General features: G+C 47.3%; 1 protein-coding gene across 12 annotated transcripts in view; it reads right to left on the reverse strand.

The window, feature by feature from the left end:
- The window catches only part of EPS15L1 (epidermal growth factor receptor pathway substrate 15 like 1), a 108,695-nt gene that overhangs the window by 37,171 nt on the left and 51,161 nt on the right, over positions 1-20,363 (reverse strand). For all 12 annotated transcript variants that reach the window (XR_010321253.1, XM_064280906.1, XM_064280912.1 and 9 more), the window contains 4 exons: positions 10,307-10,468; positions 7,398-7,595; positions 5,615-5,752; positions 606-729 (listed from right to left, as the gene is read on the reverse strand). Coding sequence is in view for 11 of the 12 variants with exons in the window: in XM_064280906.1 (XP_064136976.1) it covers positions 606-729; positions 5,615-5,752; positions 7,398-7,595; positions 10,307-10,468 (622 nt within the window). In the remaining variant the exon portion in view is untranslated. The remainder of the gene's footprint in view (positions 1-605; positions 730-5,614; positions 5,753-7,397; positions 7,596-10,306; positions 10,469-20,363) is intronic.

The following is a 20,363-nucleotide window of genomic DNA, read 5'->3' on the forward strand; positions in this document are numbered from 1 at the left end:
AGCTACCACGTGACCCAGCAGTTCCAATCCTAGGTATCTATCTACCCGGGAGTGAAGGCAGGAGCGCAAACAATGTTCGCTGCAGCACTTCACGACAGCCAGAAGGTGGAAAGCACTGAAATGTCCATCAACAGGTAGACTGACGAACACAGCATAGCCCGTACACACAACAGAATATCATGTAGCTCCAAAGAGAGATGGCGTCCCGCCGTGCGCCACAGCATGGCGGAGCCTGAAAACGTTATGCTGAGGGAGATCCGCCAGTTACAAAGGGATGAGTACTGCGTAATCTCACTTACATGGGATGTCTAGAACAGGAAAACGTACACCGGTTACCAGGGTGGGAGGGAAGGGGAAAGGAAAGGAGCTCTTGCTCAGGAGCGTTGAGTTTAGGTTAACAGTGGTGAAACGATATGGAAAAGGATAGCGAGAATGGCTGTGGGATGTGAAGAATGTCATCAGCGTCACTGAATTGCACGCGCAGAAACTGTTGAAATGGTGTGTTTTGTTGTATTTTTCACCAGAATTAAAAACAAAAAAATTTTTTTTTAATTTAGATAAAAGGAACAATCTCGTGGCAAGAAGTTTAGTGTTGGCGGACATACCTTTGAAGGGATCAGCTCCTTTGAACGGATCAGATTTGAAAGGGTCTTCAGCTTGGAAGGGGTCCGGGTGTAAGTCTTGGGTGTTGTTACTAAATAACAAGGCTTTATTTTTGAAAGGATCATCCTATAATTTTGTGGAGAGACAAGATAGGGATTTTATTAGTTCAAATTTAAAGTGGTCAAAATACAGAGCTCCATGTCTAACTCGCACTCCCCCTTTAGGTGGTGGGTGACTCTAAAAGGGTTTTTAAAATCATCGGGTCACCAAGTATGTGCTTTAGTTCATAGCCAGGTATGGAGGCTGGTCTGTTAGCTGTGACAAATGTGCCATATGATGTAAGATGATAATAACAACAGGGGAGATGGGGTCTGGGGTAGATGGGAACCCTCTGCATCATCTTTGCAACTTTTCTGTAAATCTAAGGCTATTCTAAAACAGGTAATTAAAACCATTAAATGAACAGAAGACGTGTCTGCAAGTGTCCCAGATAAAATGTGAAGAGCCACTCAAACATCAACACAGGCCTTGCTTGCAAATGTGAGACCACCCTTGAGCACCTTTTTCTCCAAGAAATACCTAGGTGGGCATTTTAAATAAAAACGCAGTTTCAAGGCCAAGAGATGTGCCAGCTGTATGCAATCTACAGGGAAACAAGCACGTACACGGGTGGAACTACTCGAGCATTTACAACACTTTATGTTCAAGAAAAAACTCGTTGCTGTCAAGTTGATTCCAACTCACAGTGAGCCTATAGGACAGAACAGAACCGTCCCATACAGTTTCCAAGGAGCACCTGGTGGATTTGAACTGCTGACCTTTTGGTTAGCTGCCGTAGCTCTTAACCACTATGCTGCCAGGGTTTCCAAAAGTACAAAGTAGAGATGCCAGGGCCTGAATCCGGGGCCTCAAACACGCAAAGAAAAAGGTGCTTATCTCTAGGAACAAGCAAGCGTATTTGGACCAGATGAAAAAATATTTGCTTAAGAGCGCATTTTTAGAGTATAAAACCACCTGATGGACACTTGAGACTATGTTGGCATCTCCTGCCTGGAGGGGATATGAGAGGGTGGAGGGGGTTAGAAGCTGGCGAAATGGACATGAAAAGAGAGTGGAGGGAGAGAGCCGGCTGTCTCATTAGGGCGAGAGGAATTCTGAGTGTGTAGCAAGGTGTATATGGGTTTTTGTGTGAGAGACTGACTGGACTTGTAAACTTTCACTTAAAGCACAATAAAAATTGTTTCAAAAAAAACCACCTGAAGGGGCTTGGTTTGTGCCATCCACAGAAGGGGAACAGAGCGGGCTCTGGTTGGTGAAGAAACAACCGGGCACGCACATAGATGTCACTGTGATATCAGAATGTGGAGGTGCCTCGCTAGACTTGGCAAGATGGTTCACCCACATGGCTAGCAAATCATTTGTTACTGTGATGGACAAACCCAAGATATTAAAACAAGCTGGGGTATCTGTGGATCCACTGGCAAAAGGGCAGGGCAGTGACAGCGGAGGCCCCATGGAGTCTCCTGACGAGGCGCCAGCCTGTGGTGGGCTGCAAGGTCTGGGCCCTGGAGGCACCTTCAGCCTGTTTTGGGAGAATGAGCTGACACCCTCTGCCCTCTGGTGAAGAGTGAACTGTGTTTTCTTACCTGGGGGAGAGTATCTGGAGCCTCCAGCCACACAAGGCTTCCCATGGTGGGGAAACCAAGTCAGACTTGGCAAGTAAGAGGTGCCTGTAGGCACCGCCCCTGCCACAGAGGGCGTATTCTGTGGCACTAATGGACATGGATGGACACGCCCTCCTAGTGAGCCATGCTGCTTGTTGGCACGGCCAAACCCTGGCAGAAAAGCCCTAACCTAAGGGGGCGAGGAGGCCAGGGTGGGAAGCATGTCCCTTCCACTGCACCACTGGGGGCAGGGGTATTTGTTCCAGGAGGAGGAGACAGGGAGACGGAAGGCTGGGAAGAAACAGTGTGTTAAGAATGGCAGCCTGGCCACAGGCGGGAAGCTTCTATTTAGCTCTCAATTGGCATTTAATTGTAAGTGTGAGGTTTTTATAAAATGTTTTCAATCATCGCTTGGAAACCTGCCAAGTGATGGTGGACAGGTCACACGGCAGGAGAGACACTGCGGTTCTGGGGCTTCCAGCCCAGAGTCCAGTGCCTAGACCGCCAGGACCTGAACCAAGAGTCAGTTCTGCCATGATTCTCAGGAGTGACTGTCCACTTGAGGCAGCCACCACATATTCTCCTTCAAAGGACAGGCTGAAGACAATAATGGCGGGGTTTGTGTGGCTTCAACTTCATTTCATTGACTCAGAAATCTAGAAAACTAGATTTCCCCGGGTTACAAAGATGCCACAAACCCCACCATCCACTGACCATCTCCAAGAACTGACCCATCTCCCAGCCCATGAGACCTGAGTGCTGCAGCCACCCCTAGGGAAGGATGACACGTCCCACTGTAGAGGGAAGATATCTTGGATCACAAAATCAGCAACCAGTCAGGTTCTGAGGAATGAGGCAGCGCTAGGAGGGCGCTGGCACTTCTGGGACGTGCCTTCCCCTACGAGGGGTGCTGGGCAGCGGTGGGCTGTGAAAGAGAACACCCCCATCTGTAGCTTCTGTCAAGCTCCTGTGGTGTAAACGCTCCCGCTATAGGTGATTTCAAGTTATCAAGGGTTTAACAACCAGCCAGGAAGATTCCAACGTAACAGTTGGCACTGGTGCATGCAACTGGTGGGTGGCCATCTTCCGGGGCCAGTTCTCAATGAGGCTTGGGTCTGTGCTGACTGAAGACCTTCTCTCCACTCCACGGAGCCCCTGTGTGGTGCAAATGGTGAACATGCTGGGTTGCTAACCTAAAGGCTGAAGAGTCAAGTCCACCCAGAGGTGCCTTGGAAGAAAGCCCTGGCGATCTACTTCTGAAAAGTCAGCCATCAAAACCCCTACGGAGCACAGTTCTACTCTGGCACACAGGGAGTAGCTGTGGTCTGGTATCTCACCAGACGGGCTGGTTGGATCTGTCTCCAAGGGTAAGAGGCCAATCTCCTCATAATCCGAGGAGAGACAAGAAATAAGTAAGGCCTTAAGAATCCTGTGTCTCTGACACCTGGAACTTCTAGCCACATGGTTTCCCAAAGTGGGAAAGCTAGTCCTATTCTCAGGCAGGTAAAAAGAGATGCCTGAGGGCTCTGTAACTTGGGCAAACTAACATTGTACAAACTTGATGCTAGACAGGATAAACTTAGTAACTCAGAAAGTTCTAGATACACCTCTCGTTAAGCTACTCTCTGCCACCATTCCCCAAAGAGAACTTGGAGAACCCTCTCTCCTGAGGAGCAGTCTGGAAATGTTCAGGAGAAAACAAAAACCCCTCCTCCGAGTGCTTATTAAGAAATAGAAACAAACCAAAAGATGCTTTAAAATCTGTATTTGTACAATGAGATAAATAGTTTTTCTTTCAGACACTGATAGCAGGTTTATACGTAACATCTCTGATGTCCACATCCCAAGATTAATTTACTATCATGTAAACTTTGCTCTACTTAAAAGATAAACAAAAATAACAAGGAAGGTCAAAATCCATGGAAAATCACTGGCCACTTGCAAACTGCCCCATCACTGCCAACGTGCACCCAAGGAGCCCATCTTATACAACCTGTGAGGAGGGCATTTTAGAGTGTGCCGTTTCCTGAACCAGGGTGAACAGGGCGAGCTGAGAGCTGTGTGCAAGGAGAGGCAGACGGAGAAGGTGAGAGCCCTGCTTGAAGCTGACACGCACACTGAGCGTAGCCAGGAAGAAAATGGGATAGCCCAGCTTGTGAAAGTCACAGAGAATGAAACCTCGTCATCAAAAAAAGAAAGAAAAAAGGGAACAATAAAGCTGATGACAGGCCCAAGAGCACATGAGAAAGGCCCCATTCATACCCCACAGGGAAAGAGACGTGTGGGTGACAGGGCTGCAGCACGGCCAGGTCAGCCAAGAGGCAAGGCAGAGGCAGTGTCCACAGTGGCTCTGCAGTGATTCGGGGAAGGCATGTTTCCCCTTAGGTCCTCCAGACAGAGTAACTTGGTGACAAGAAGAGAAACGTCTTAAGAAATGGGCACGAGGGGCCAAGTTGGAGTGTGGTGAGGGAGGAAAGGAGCCCAGAGGCTGGGCCAGGACAGGAGGAGGGGGCTCACAGGGGACCAGGAAGATCGAGGAGTGGCAGAAGCCCTGGGAACATCAAGATGGATCATGTGTGACCCACTCCCTGGACAGCCCCCACAATGCTCTTACCCACCAGATGAAGTGGAAACCGCGCACCCCTTCCTGGCTCGGGTGGCCTGGCAGAAGAGGTAATGTATCTAGACGTTAAGGGCACGAGAGTCCACAGACAGTGAGGAGGCTGACGGCCCCAGGCCTGGACTCGCACCCTGGTCACGAGGTGTGAAAGGGTGGGAGGAGGTTTTAAACGTGGCCCGAGTTTCTGGAGAAGCTGGTTCGTAGCTGAGACAGCAAAACCTAGTGAGGGACGACTGTCGTTTTTCTTTGTCTTTATATGTTTGATTTTCAAGGTGTTCTTCTGGAAACACACATACACATATGCACTCACACACGCATGTGAACACTGACCCCCACATATAGGTACATGTGCACACACGTCAAGCACTATACCTACACACACGCACATTCCTCCCAATCCCCCAAATGAGTAGACCCTGGGGTTTCACAATGTGTGCAGATATGGATCTGATTCTTTTCAATTTGGAGAAGCCCCCTGAATTTGGGGGGTCAGCTTGTTCAGATGCTCCTGCATGGATGAGGTGACAGGGGCTCCAGCCTGTCCTTCGCTCTGGGCCCTGATGAGCCCAGTCACACCCACTGGGAACAGGCCCATGGGGGAACACAAAGCAGCAGCAGTAACTGGAAGCCCCCTCCCCTTGCACAGATGCAGAGCGGCCCGTTTACAAGTCCAGGGCTGGGGGTGACCAAAAGAGGCCACTCCAAGGGCACGACGCAGCTACTCGACCTGCACCGTGGCTCCGAAGCCGCCCTGCTCGGTCAGGTCGGTGAGGCTGGGCACCCCATTGAGGACCTCATCACTTGGGGGAAGGCCGCGGCGGGCATCCTGCTGGCTTTCATGCAGCTGGGAGAGCTTGCTTCTCGCCTGTGTAACAGAAACACCTCCATGTCACATGTGAGCTGGGGCTGTGTCGGGCAGGACAATGCTTCCCCTCAGACTCAGCCCCAGGCCGCTCATGGGGTCTAGGGCAGGCAGGAGTGAGACCAAGAGCTCAAAACCAGAGAAGACTCTTCTTGCCAACCACCAGGCTGCCCTGCATCAGCAGCCCTGGGGAGGGAGGGCCCATGTGCAGACACGTGTGTTGATTCTGCTGGTGATCCGTGACTTAGGAGATCCCATCCCATGGTTACAGACAGCTGGGCTCCACAGGGTTTTCTTGGCTGTAATCTTTAGAGAAGCAGATCGCCAGGCCTTCCTTCTGCAGAGCCGAGGGGATGGGTTCAAACTGCCAACCTTTACATTAGTAGTCAAGTGCAAACTGTTTGCGCCACTCAGGGACCTTCAAACGTGTTGATTCTGAACAGACAAATCCAGGTCAACGATCTGTTCAAAATGCTATTCAGCAGTCCTCCTTTCTGATGGAGTTGTGGTTACCTCATTTGGAGTACCTGGGTGGTGCAAATGGTGAATGCAATCGGCTGCTGACTGAAAGGTTAGATGTTCGAGCCTACCCAGGGGTGCCTTGGAAGAAAAGCCTGGCAGTCTATTTCTGAAAACTGAGCCACTGAAAACCCTACGGAACACAGTTCTACTCTGACACAGGCAGGGGCGCCAGGAGTTGAAATGGACTCAACAGCAAGTAGTTTTTCCTGGTCTATTATTATTATTCTTATTATGATTAGCAGTATATACTTATGTCTGGGCTCCTACCTGAATTTTACAAACTCAGGGGTGGGAAGGAAAAGAAAAGTAATCCTGCAGATACGAATTAACAGAGCATAACTCAGAGAATTAAATCTCCTTTGAAGGAATGAGTGGGACATGTTTGGGATCAGCCTTTGGCTGTAAATCCTAGAGCTGAGAGATCAGCTCAGTCAGGAAAGGTGTCTGCCGAGGGCAGTGCCACACCCACTCCACAGGTTAGATGTGGAAAGGCCATATGCGGCTGGAAACCATGCAGGCTACGAGGCCTTTGTACTGGGGGATGGAGGCCCCACATGGGGTGGATGGGGGCCCCACATGGGGTGGATGGGGGACCTGCAGAGCGGGGGATGGGGACCCATGTGGCAAGATGGGGCCCCACGTGGCAGGGATGGAGAGCCCACGTGGGGTGATGCTGGTTACAAGGTAGCCCCTCAATGCCTGGCACAGGACTCATTGCCCTTGGCTGACATCTGTCCTTCAACCAGACCTAGGAAAGGGTCGGAACACCTCCCCTCGTCCTGTCCCCTCCTTGTACAAGCCCCAGACTAGAGAGGGCACCCCAAGACCCAAGCTCTCCCCAGGAGCCCTTGACTGAATTCCCTGAGGCCCCCACCTGCACTCGATGATCTCAGCCCAGAGTGGAGGGAAGGTGGAGGCAAAACTGAGGTCAGTCTGAGGTGCGGCACACTGGGTAGGCCTAACAGTCTCTGAGGGGGTCTACCTCCGGGTAACAGTCTCTGAGGGAGTCTTTGCTACACGCAGGCGGCAAGCCCAACATCCCAGCAACCATGTGCACACCAAGCTGATCCCTGGCCTGCCGCCCGCCCAAACACGGGGCACTCACAGGGGACCCACCCGCCGGTACCTGGTTGATCTCATCCTGCGTGGACGCAAGGGACTTAAGGATGGTCTCGAGCTGGGCACGCCCGGCCTGGATGCTCTGCTCCAGCTGTGCCTCCTCCTGCTGCAGGCGGCCCAGTTCAGCCTTGGCCCGGTTCAGGTCGTCCTCCTGGGACCGCAGGTCTGACTCCTGCGACTGGATCTGCATCTTCAGTGACGAAATCTGAAATAGGATTGCAGGGGGGCCGCGCGCCAAGGTGAAACATGGCTCAGAGGAAGAAGTCTCCGCCCACGCACTCAGAATGAGTTGAGCTGGGGAATGGAAGACCAAGCACAAAGCCTGAGCTCCTGGTGGACAACAAAGCCCCATCCTGCACCTGGAACAAAGGAGTGGGTAGACGGACAGACATCCTCGCCTAACGTATTGACACTGATGGTTCTAGAAGGAGCAGGGCCTGACCCGGAACCAGGGTGGCCATCTGCCCGTGTCCTGTGGGGCTGAATGTGCTGCACAAGACCTAAAGGATTTTAAAGTTCATGGACACCACAGTCCCCTGGTTTCCAGCGTGCTGTGCAGGCGGCAGTGGATGGGAGTGAGGTGCAGGGTGGCAGTGCCCCAACGTGGTAGGGTGTCTGCAGGGCTATAACCCACCCCAGACCCACCTCCTCACTTATACGGCCTGGTCTCTAGACACACAGGTAGGGAAGATGAGATCAGTCTGCAAAATGCTTTGATGTTCTCCCAAGTGGTATTTTAAGCAACTCTATTAAAGGCAGCCACCACTCATCTGTCAGTGTGTCATACTGTGGTGACTTGTGTGTTGCTACGATGCTGGAAGCTATGCCGCCAGTATGTCATATACCAGCAGGTTCACCTACTGTGGACAGGTTTTGTTGGAGCTTCCAGATTAAGACAGACCAGGAAGAAAGGCATGGTGATCTACTTCTAAAAATTAGCCAATGAAAACCCTATGGACCATAACAGAACATCTGTCTGATACAGTGCTGGAAGATGGGCCCCCTTAGGTTGGAAGGCACTCAAAATACACAACAGCCACAACTACGGACTTGAGCATACCAATGATCGTGAAGATGGCAATGTTTTGTTCTGTTGTACATTTGAGGTAAGGTGAAACACTTGAGGATAAGCTGCAGCCATAATGTCCCTTTACACTCAAATACTTCACTATGTATTTCCCAAAAATGAGCACATTCTCTTTTATGACCATAGAGAAATGATCAAACTTAATAAGTTTATCATCAATACATTATTATTATCTATACATAGTCTAGATTCATATGTCCCCAAAATGTCCTTTATACCTATTTTTTTTTCTCTGATCCAAGACCCAGTGGCCAATCCACTGTGGCTACAACCAAGGACTCAAGCACACCAATGATCGTCAACATGGCGCAGGACCTGGCAACATTTCATTTGGTTGTACAGGGGGTCGCCCTGAGTCAGAACTGACTCAGTGGCAGCTAACAACAACATAAAAGCCGACAGGTATGCATGTATATGCACGCATATTCGTATACATAATGAACCCACAGGAGACACAGTTACAAATACTTCTTAGACATAATCAAACACTTCATGAGATTGGTTTTCTGGGTTTAAAGGCTTAGGGTCATAGTCTTACGGGTCAACACAGTCAACTGGCAAAATACAGTTCAGAAAGCGTAAGTTCTACATGACAACATGTTAAGTAGTGTTTGAGGTCTTAAAAGCTCGTGAGCAGCCATCTAAGATACAAATTGGTCTCTACTCATTTGGAACAAAAGAGAAAAAAGGAAACCAAAGACTCAGAGAAGAAAGTAGTCTACACAAACCACAGCCTCATCTACCCTGAATCCAGACAAGCTAGACAGTGCCTGGCTACCAATGATGAGGGCCACATAGATGTATCCTGACAGAGCAGGAAAAAAAATGTGGAACAGAATTCAAATTCCTAAAAAGTCCAGACTTAATGGACTGACTGAGACTACAGGGCTCCCTGAGACTATCGCCCTGAGACACTCTTAAACCAAAATTATCCCATGAGGTTGTCTTTTAGCTAAATAACAGATTGACTCATAAAATAAAGACTATCACCCATGAGTAATGAGCTCCTTTAAAAAACCATCTACTGAAGACCGAATGGTCAAAAATGACTCTAAAACAAAGACGAAAAGGTAAGGGGGCAGGGAAACTAGAGTATAGTACTGGAAATGGTACAGCCAGAATGGGATGAATGAGAATGACAACACGTTATGAAAAATGTAACCAACATTACTGAATAACTTGTGTAGATACTGTTAAGTGGGAACCTAATTTACTGTGTAAACTTTCACCTTAAACATAATATTAAAAAAAAAAAGCAATCACAATAAAGGGTCCCAGATACAGCAGGAGAAAAATGATGTAGAACAAAATTCAAATTCACAAAATAAGACCAGTCTGATTGGTCTGACGGAGATTAGAGGAACTTCAGGGATATGGCCCCCCGACGCCCTTTTAACTCAGAACCGAAATCACTCCCAAATTTCACCCTTCAGCCAAAGATCTGACAGGTCTATAAAACAGTAACACACCTGAGGAAAATGCTTCATAGCTCAATCAAGTGTACAAGACCAAACGGGCAACGCCTACCCAAAAAAGCAAAGACGAGAAGGCAGGAAGGGACAGGAAAACTGGACGAATAGAAACAGGGAACCCAGGATAGAGAAGGAAAGACTGTTGACACATCACGGGGTTTGCAACCAACGTCGCAAAACAATTTGTGTATTAATTGTTGAACGAGAAACTAAAGTACTCCATAAACTGTCACCTAAAGCACAAAAATAAACAAACCACAAAGGCTAACAGGCTGTCTCATGTCTGTCTCAAGGTGCCATGAGTGCTGAGGCCTGAGGGACACCCCCGACTGCCAGGCACCCCAGCACGCGGCTCACCATCTGTGTCTCGTCCTGGCACTTCTGCCGCACGTCGCTCAGCATGTCACGGAGCTTGGCCTTCTGCTGGTCCATCTCGTCCAGGCGATCCTGAGCGTCCTGCTTCTGAGCCTCCAGCTCCTGCAGACTGCTCGTCTCCCGGTCCAGATCATTCTGCAATTCCTAGGAAGGAGTGGTGTGGGTTTACAAGAGATTGGGAAAAGGAGGCACGTCTGAGATCATGCCATCGGGGCCCAGGTGAGTGCCGCCAAGACACCCCACAGATCCACCTTCCCCATCTGGCCTGGGCCAACCCTCCATATACACCTGCCGCGAGTGCCTTGACCTCTGCCTGCAGCCCTCAGTGTCCTCCCTCGCTCACCAGCTCCCTCAGCAAATACTGAGACTGGATGCCCAGCGTGAGATCAGCTCTCTCCCTGCTAAGTCTGCAGTAAGGGTGGCAGGGGCAGGAAGATGGTCCCCAGATAGAAGCACACGAGGGACACCCCAAGGAGACAGCACAGCACCACTGGAACCCAGGCAGCCAGTCAACCCTGCACAGCTAAGAGACCTCTGTAGAGGTGTGCTTAGGGCAGACAGTGCAAACCAGGTGAGGAGCTGGAGGGGAGGGGCCCAGCAGGGGGTACTACACAGGCAGACTACACAGGACAGGGGTGTCGAATTCACACCTAGCCATGTGTATGGGGAAGGGAGGAGAGAGGGGGCCTCAGATGCCACCCTTGTAGCCACGGTGAGGACAAGGCACTGCAGGGTGTTTGAATGTGGAGGGGGCCTTGTGACCCTCAGCTCCTCGAGCCCCAGAGCGTGTCAGCACCCAGCAAAGCCAAACACAGGAGGCCCATGACCCGGAGACTCCACTTCCTCGACAGCACCCTGGACACGCAGCAAACACAAAACTTGTACTGCGGAAAAAGCTGCCAATGGCCCAAGTATCCATCTGGCAGGGGCCTGATTCAACTGCCACACCATGGAGTGACCACGTGATGAAAACAGATGGTGCCATGTGTGGACCAGTGTTCCGGCGCAAGGAGAAGGTGTTGACGCCTTTCTTTTCATGTGCCCCCCCCATTTCTGAAAGGCCTCCCGGAGACCAGCATACCACCTGCTGTGATTCCCGACCATGTGGGTGTGCTGTCATCTTTCATACAAACACAGGAGCTAACAGGGCCTCTGGGGTAGTCCTAGGGATCCAGGGTGGATTTGGGGGGAAGCATGAGGGGAAAGGAATATTATCTCATACAGTGCTGGAAGATGAGCCCCCTAGGTTGGAAGGCACTCAAAATACACAGTGGCTACAACAACAGTCTCGAGCAGACCAACAATCCTAAAGATGGCGCAGGACTGGGCAGCATTTTGTTCTGTTTGTGCCTGGGGCCACCATGAGTCATCTCTGACTCGACTGCAGCTAATAACAATAGGGGTGCGAGGGGGAGTGTGTTGGGCCAGCATCCAGGTGACCTGACTGATGATAGGAGGCCTGAGCCATGTCGAGAGACGAGGACGCCTGGGGAAGCTGGCCCCCTCCCTGGTCTGAGGACAAAGCGTCCCAGCCTCAGTTCCTCCATTCCAGACAGAACCATCTCTGAGTGGTGCTGGGCGCTGAGGGCTGGGTCTCTACTGCCTACTCGCTCTGCCTCAGCCTTTCTTCAGGGAGCAGACTCCAGGGGTGCTGATTGAGGGGTCACCTTGGGCACGTTAGGCCTGAGATGCAGGAAGAAGGCCAAGAGGGTTCAGGGTTCAGAGGCAGCAGCAGCACACAGACATGGGGCCCCAGCAGAGAGGGGGTTACACTTGCAGGTGGATGGAATGTCCCAGGGGTGCAGGGAAGCAGCCAACAAGCATCCAAGGCCATTTGTGCCCACCCAACAGAGTGCTAAGCCAGTCTGGAGCATGTACCTCAACTCCTAATTCTGACCCAGCCTGCCAAGGGGCCACTGCCAAGTGCAGCCTGACCTCTCAACAGCACACACGCACAGCCAGGGTCCGCAGACTCAGGCTCTGAAGATCCAGCACCCACAAAAGTTCCTGCCTTCCTCTCCCTTAAAAAGATGACAACAAGATGCACGTGTCTCATGGTTTGCTCACAGTGCTGGGAGAGGTGGGATATGAGGAGCAACAGGGAGAAGGCAGGCTTGCCAGGTATGTCCCCCCAAGACTGCATCCAAGTGTCGCTATGACAGGGTGCTTGGGGATGCGGAAGCAGGGCAGGGGCCCACAGGTGTAAGCCCGCCCTCAGAAGACTGAGTTGCCTCTCTCTCTGCTCTCTCTTCCCTCTCTTTTCTCCTTCTTCATTCTTACAAATCTGCTGCACGAGACCTCTTTAAAGTGTTAAAAAGCAAAGATGTCACCCTGATGACTAAGGCGTGCCTGACCCAGCCATGGTCTTTTTAATCACTCCTGGTGGCATAGTGGTTAAGTGCTACAACTGCTAACCAAAGGGTCGGCAGTTCAAATCCACCAGGCGCTCCTTGGAAACTCTATGGGGCTGTTCTACTCTGTCCTACGGGGTCGCTGTGAGTTGGAATCGACTAGACAGCACTGGGTTTGGTTTTGTTTTTTTTATGCATGCAAGAGCTGGAGAATGAAAATGGGAAGTGAGAAGGAGAACTGATGTGTTTGATCTGTGGTACTGGTTAAGAATATGGACTACACCGTGGAGTGCCAGAAGAACAAACTAGTCTTAGAAGAAATACAACCAGAATACTCCTTAGAAGCCAGATGGTGAGACTTCAGCTTACTTACTTTAGATGCATCATCAGGAGGGACCAATCACTACAAAAAGACATCATGGTTGGTAAAGTAGAGGATCAGGAAAGGAAGGAAACCCTCCATGGGATGGATTAACACGATAACCTAAACAATTGGCTCAAACATGCCAATGACTGTGAAGATAGTGCAAGACCAAGCAGCATTACACTCCGTCATACATGAGGTTGGCATGGGCCGCAGCTGACTCAACGGCAACAACAACGTTCTTGCTGTCCCTCTCCATGAAACATCAACCCAAGAAATGAATGCATGTGATTTTTAAAGGCCTGAACCAATCCTTTCTAGTATAAGTGTTTGCATTTTGGGGCTGCACTGCTGCAATGAGTCAGCCTGTGTACACTGCTGCACAGCCCCCGGCACCCCATAGAATAGTTTTCTCTTTGTAGGAAAACGGGATGGCTCATTCAGGTCACGGAGCAACTGACCGCACCACAACCATTCCTGGGTCGCCTGTGGTAGACACCTGCTAAGAGGTGGGGAGTGCTGGCCACTGACGTGACAAAGGTTGTATCTCCGAACCCTTGAACAGGGGTGCCAAGTCAGGCACGTCTAGGGAGACCACACAGAATACCTGAAATGAGGGACATGCGTTAGCCACATCTAAGAGAACTGAGAGCGACAGGCTGGGCAGTGAAGGAGGCACGGAGCTGAGGCCCAGTGTGGTGGCCAGGGACACCAAGGGGCCTGGGATGTCCAGGCACTGGGCCTCATCTGTAATGCAGAAAGAGCCATCAGGCGGACAAAAGCGCACCAGCTTACACTCAGGGCACTGGTGGCAGGGAGGGAAAGAGGAACTGCACAAAGGTAACACAAAAAGGACCCAGACAAGAGAAAGAAGCAAACCAGAGTCTCAGACAAGAAATTAGTCTACAGAGCTAATAGCCTACACGAGCCATGGCCTCATCTACCCAGGGACCAGAAGATCTAGATGGTGCCCAGATACCACTACCGACCATTCTGATCAGGGCCACGTTAGATGGACCCTGATAGAACGGGAGAAAAACACGGAACAGAACTCAAATTCTTAGAAAGTCCAGAAATACAGGGCCAGTTAATACTAGAGGGCTCCCTGGAACTATCACTCTGAGATACTCCTAAAACCTTAAACCAAAGCAACCCCAGGTCACCTTTTAGAAAACACCAGATTGGCACACAAAACAAAAGATATTATCCATGAATACAGTGCTCCATTAAAAAAACATCTATATGTTGGAAAAACACTAAATAGACAACAGGTAAGTGGTAACTTTGGTGAAGGGTAAGCCAGTATAGAACACTGGGGAAACCAGCACAACTCGCCCGAAGCAAGGTCATGGAACCTCCACAGACACATCTAAACTCTCTCAGGGGCTGAACTGCTGTGCTGAGGGCTGTGGAGACCATGGTCTTGGGCAACATCTAGCTCAAGTGGCGTAACATAGTTTATAAAGAAAATGTTCTACATTCTACTTTGGTGAGTAGTGTCTGGGATCTTAAAAGCCTGTGAGGGGCCATCTAAGATACTCCACTGGTCTCACCCCTTCGGAGCAAGGGAGAATGGAAAAACTGAAGATACAAGGGAAAGATTAGTCCAAAGGACTAGTGGACCACATCTACCACGGCCTCCACCAGACTGAGTCTGGTACAACTAGATTGTGCCCAGCTACCACCACTGACTGCTCTGACAGGGGTCACAATAGAGGGTCCCGAATAGAGCTGGAGAAAATGTAGAACAAAATTCTAACTCACAAAAAAAGACCAGACTTACTGGCATGAGAGACTGGAGAAACCCTGAGAGTATGGTCCCCGGACACCCTTTTAGCTCAGTATTGAAGTCACTCCTGAGGTTCACCCTTCAGCCAAAGATTAAACAGACCCATAAAACAAAACAAGACTAAAGGGGCACACCAGGCCAGGCGCAAGGACTAGAAGGTAGGAGGGGACAGGAAAGCTGGTAATAGGGAACCCAAGGTAGAGAGGGGAGAGTGTTGACATGTCGTGGGGTTGGTAACCAATGTCATAAAACAATATGTATACTAACTGCTTAATGAGAAGCTAGTTTATTCTGTAAACCTTCAGCTAAAGTACAATTAAAAAAAAAAAAAGACCAAAAAGGTCAACAATTACTCTAAAGCAAAGACAAGAAGGTAAGTGAACAGGGAAACTAGAGTACCAGAAATGGAACAACCAGAACACAATTAAAGAGAATGTTGACACGCTGTGAAAAATGTAATTAATGTCACTGAATAATTTGTACAGAAATTGTCAAATGGGAACCTAGTCTGCTATGTAAACTTTCATCTAAAACACAATAAAATATTATTTAAAAATAATAATAAAGGGTAAGTGCTTTTACTGTAAAAAAAAAAAAAAAAAACACGAAACAAAACACGATTTCAGGCAATCCACAGAGTCTACACAATCTTATCAGAAACCCAGCTGGCCTCTTTCCAGAAACTGACAAACTGATCCAAAAATTCATGCGAAAATGCAAGGAACCCAGAAAAGCAAAAACGATTTTGAAAAAGACTGGATGACTCAAGCTTCCCAATTTCAAAACTTACTATGTTGTTATTGTTGGGTGTCCTCGAGTTGGTTCCCGCTTACAGAGACCCTGTGTGTGACAGAAAACACAATGCTCTCAGTCCTGCACCATCCTCACAACGTTAGGTAGGCTTCAGTCCATTGTTGCACAGCCTTATTCACTGTCCAGGTTTCACATGCATATGAGGTGATTAAAAATATCGTAACTTGGGTCAGTACACCTTAGTCCCCAGAGTAACATCTCTGCTTTTTAACACTTTAAAGAGGTCTCCTGCAGTAGATTTGCCCAATGTAACACATCATATGATTTCCTAACTGCTGCTTCCATGGGTGCTGATTGTGGATCCAAGAAAAAGGAAATCCTTGACAACTTCAAACTGTTCCTTGTTTATCATGATGTTGGCCTACTGGTCCAGTTGTGAGGGTTTTTGTTTTCTTTATGTTGAGGTGTAATCCATACTGAAGGCTGTGGTCTCTGATCTTCATCAGTAAGTGCTTCAAGTCCTCTTCACTTTCAGCAAGCAAAGTTGTGTCATCTGCATATCGCAGGTGGTTAATGAGTCTTCCTCCAATCCTGATGCCCCATTCTTCTTCATATAGTCCAGCTTCTCAAATTATCTGCTCAGCATACAGAATGAATACATATGGGGAAAGGATACAACCCTGATACACACCTTTCCTGATCTTAAACCATGCAATATGTTCTTGTTCTGTTCAAAAAACTGCCCCTTGATCTATGTACAAGTTCTGTATGAACACAATTAAGTGTTCTAGAATTCTTGTTCTTCACAACATTACCCATAATTCGTTATGATCCACACAGTCCAATGCCTTTCTTTAGACAGTCAATAAAAGGTAAACATCTCTCCGGTATTCTCTACTTTCAGCCGAGATCCACATCCTCTTCTGAATCAAGCTTGAACTTCGGGCAGTTCCTTGTCGTGATGTATAGCTGCAGTCACTTTTGAATTATCTTCAGCAAAATTTTTACTTGCATGTGGTATTAATGGTCTTGTTGGATAAGTTCCACGTTCTGTTGGATCACCTTTCTTTGGGATGGGGTCAAATATGGATCTCTTCCTGTCAGTTGGCCAGTAACTACCTTCCACATTTCTTGGCATAGGCGAGTGTTGAAACATCTCAATTGGTATTCTGTCAATTCCTTGAGCCTTGTTTTTCACCTGTTTTCAGTGCAGCTTGGACTTCTTTCAGTACCATCGGTTCCTGATCGTATGCTACCTCCTAAAATGGTTGAACATCGACCAATTCTTTTTAGTACAGAGACTCTTTATTCCTTCCATCTTCTTTTGACGCTTCCTGTGTCATTCAATATTTTGCCCACGTTGTTAGGTGCCGTTGAGATAGGTTCCGACTAATAGCGACCCCCTGTACAACAGCATGAAACACTGCCCGGTCCTCCACTATCCTCACAATCATTATGCTTGAGCCCACTGTTGTAGCCACTGTGTCAACCCATCTTGCTGACCCTCTACTTCACCAAGCATGATGTCCTTCTCCAGGGACTGATCCCTCCTGATAACATGCCCAAAATATATGCTTCTAAGAAGCATTCTGGCTGTATTTCCTCCAAGACAGATTTGTTCATTCTTTTGGCAGTCCATGGTATATATTCAGTATTCCTCGTCAACATCATAATTCAAAGGCGTCAATTCTTGGGTCTTCCTTATTCACTGTCCAGCTTTCTCATGCATAGGAGGCAATTGAAAACACCGTGGCTTGACCGAGGCTTGGGTTAGGCACACCTTAGTCTTCAAGGTGACACCTTTGCTTTTTAAGACCTTAAAGAGGTCCTTTGTAGCAGATTTCCCCAATGCAATGTGTTGCTTGATTTCTTGACTGCTGCTTCCATGGGTGTTGATTGTGAATCCAAGTAAAATGAGATCCTTGACAACTTCAACCTCTTCTCCATTTATCACGATGTTGCCTATTGGTCCAGTTGTGAGGATTTTTGTTTTTTTTAATGTTGAGGTGTAATCCATACTGAAGGCTGTGGTCTTTAACCTTCATCAGTTAAGTGCTCGAAGTCCTTTTCACTTTCAGCAAGCAAGGTTGTGTCACCTGCATAACACAGGTTGTTAATGAGTCTTCCTCCAATCCTGATGCCCCATTTTACCCATAGAATACTTCAGCACTGCGATTTGAGACTTGAATTTTTTCTTCAGTTCGTTCAGATTAAGAAATGCCGAGCATGCTCTTCCCTTTTGGTTTCCTAACTCCAGGTCTTTGCACATTTCATTATAATACTTTAGTCTGTCTTCTCAAGACACCACTTTAAATCTTCTGTTCAGCTCTTTTGTTTCATCATTTCTTCTATTCGCTTTAGCCACTCTATATTCAAGGGCAAGTTTCAGAGTCTCTTCTGACATCCATTTTGGTCTTTTCTCTCTTTCCTCTCTTTTGAATGATCTTTTTACTTTCTTCAGGTATGATACCCTTGATGTCATCCCACAACTCTTCTGGTCTTCAGTCATTAGTGTTCAATGCATCAAATCTGTTCTTGAGATGGTCTCTAAATTCAGGTGGGATGTACTCAAGTCTGTACTTTGGCTCTCGTAGACGTGTTTTAATTTTCTTCAGCTTCAACTTGAGCTTGAATATGAGCAATTGATGGCCTATTTTACAGTCAGCCCCCTGGCCTTGTTCTGACTAATACTAAGCTCTTCCATCATCTCTTTCCATAGATGTAGTCGAGTTGATTTTTATGCATTCCATCCAGTAAAGTCCACATTTACAGTCATCATTTATGTTGTGAAAAAAGGTATTTCTAATGAATAGGTCACCAGTCTTGCAGAATACTATTATTCAATCCCCAGCATCATTTCTCTCACGAAGGCCATATTTTCCAAATACTGGTTCTTCTTCTTTGCTTCCAACTTTTGCATTCGAATCACCAGTAATTAATCAAAGCATCTTGACTGCTTGTCTGGTCAATTTCAGACTGCAGAAAGTCATAAAAATTTTCAATTTCTTCATCTTTGGCCTTAGTGGTTGGTGCCTAAATTTGAGTAATAGTCATATTAACTGGTCTTCTTGTAGGCGTATGGATATTATCCTATCACTGACGGTGTTGTACTTCAGGATAGATCTTGAAATGTTCTTTTTGACCATGAACGCAACACAGTTCCTCTTCAGTTTGCCATACCCAGCATAATGACCACATGATTATCTGATTCAAAATGGCCAATACCAGTCCATTTCAGCTCACTAATGCCTAGAATATTGATCTTAAAGGGTTCCATTTCATTTTTCACAACTTCCAATTTTCCTTGATTCATACTTTCTACATTCTCCTTTCCAATTATTAATGGATGTTTGCAGCTGTTTCTTCTCATTTCTCATTTAACTTACTACAAAGCTACAGTAATCAAGATAGTGTGGTACTAGCATAAGGACAGACATATAGACCCACGGAGTAGAAATGAGTTCAGAAATAAATCCGCACATCTATGGTCAACTGATTTTCAGCAAGGGTGCCAAGGCCATTCACTGGGGAATGAATGGTCTCTTCAAAAAAATGATGGCGGACAACTGGATCTCAACGCGCAAAAGAATGAAGTTAGACCCCTTCCTCATACCACAGATGAAAAATACCTATAATGTATTAAAGACCTAAATGTAAAAACTAAACTAAACTATTAGAAGAAAACATAGTGGCAAATCTTCACAAGCTTGGATTTGCCCAGGCTTTCTTAATACGACATCAAAAGTACAAACAAGAAAAGAAAAACAGATAAACTGGACTTCATCAAAATTTAAAACTTTTGTGCTTCAAAGGACATCATCCAAAAAACCAAAACCAAACCTGACTCATAGCAACCCTATATGACAGAATAGAACTGCCCCATAGAGTTTCCAAGAAGCGCCTGGCAGATTTGAACTGCCAATCTTTTGGTTAGCAGCCGTAGCATTTAACCAGTACACCACCAGGGTTTCCAAGGACATCATAAAAAGTGAAAAAACAATTCTCAGAATTGGAGAAAATATTTGCAGATCATTTATCTGAAAGGAATCATATAAAGAATTCTCATATCTATATATACACATGAACTATACAAAAAACTTACAACTCAATTATGAAAAGACAAATAATCTAATTAAAAAATGAGCAAAGGATCTGAATAAACATTTCTCCAAGAAGATATACAAATGGCCAAAAAGCACATAAAAAAAGGCTCGCAATCATTAAAAAAAATCATTAGCTATCACAAAAATGCAAATCAAAACCACAATGAGATATTACTTCATATTTACCAGGATGGCCAGAATCGAAAAGAAAGAGGACAACAACCATTAGCGAGGATGTGGAGAAATGCAAAATGGTGCAGTCGATTTGGAAAACATTCTGGTGGTTCTTCAAAACGTAGTTACCATTTGATCCAGCAATTACACTCCTACCCATATAACCAAAGAAATGAAAATATAGGTCCACACACAACTTGTACACGGACGTTCACAGCATTATTCACGATAGCCAAAAGGTGGAAACAATCCAAGTGTCCACCAACAAATGAATAAACATGATGGGATCCATTCATATAATGGAATATTACTCAGTCATCAAGAGAAACAGAGGTTTGACACATGCTAGGACATGGATAAGCCTCAAATACATTATGTTGAGTGAAAGAAGCCAGTCATTAAAGGACACATATTGTATGATTCCACTTAGATGAAATGCCTAGAGCAGGCAAATGCAGAGAGAAAGCAGGTAGGTTAGTGGTTGCCAGGGGCTGGGGTCCTCCCA

The sequence above is a fragment of the Loxodonta africana genome, chromosome 3 (genome assembly GCF_030014295.1).
Source record: "Loxodonta africana isolate mLoxAfr1 chromosome 3, mLoxAfr1.hap2, whole genome shotgun sequence".
NCBI lineage: Eukaryota > Metazoa > Chordata > Mammalia > Proboscidea > Elephantidae > Loxodonta > Loxodonta africana.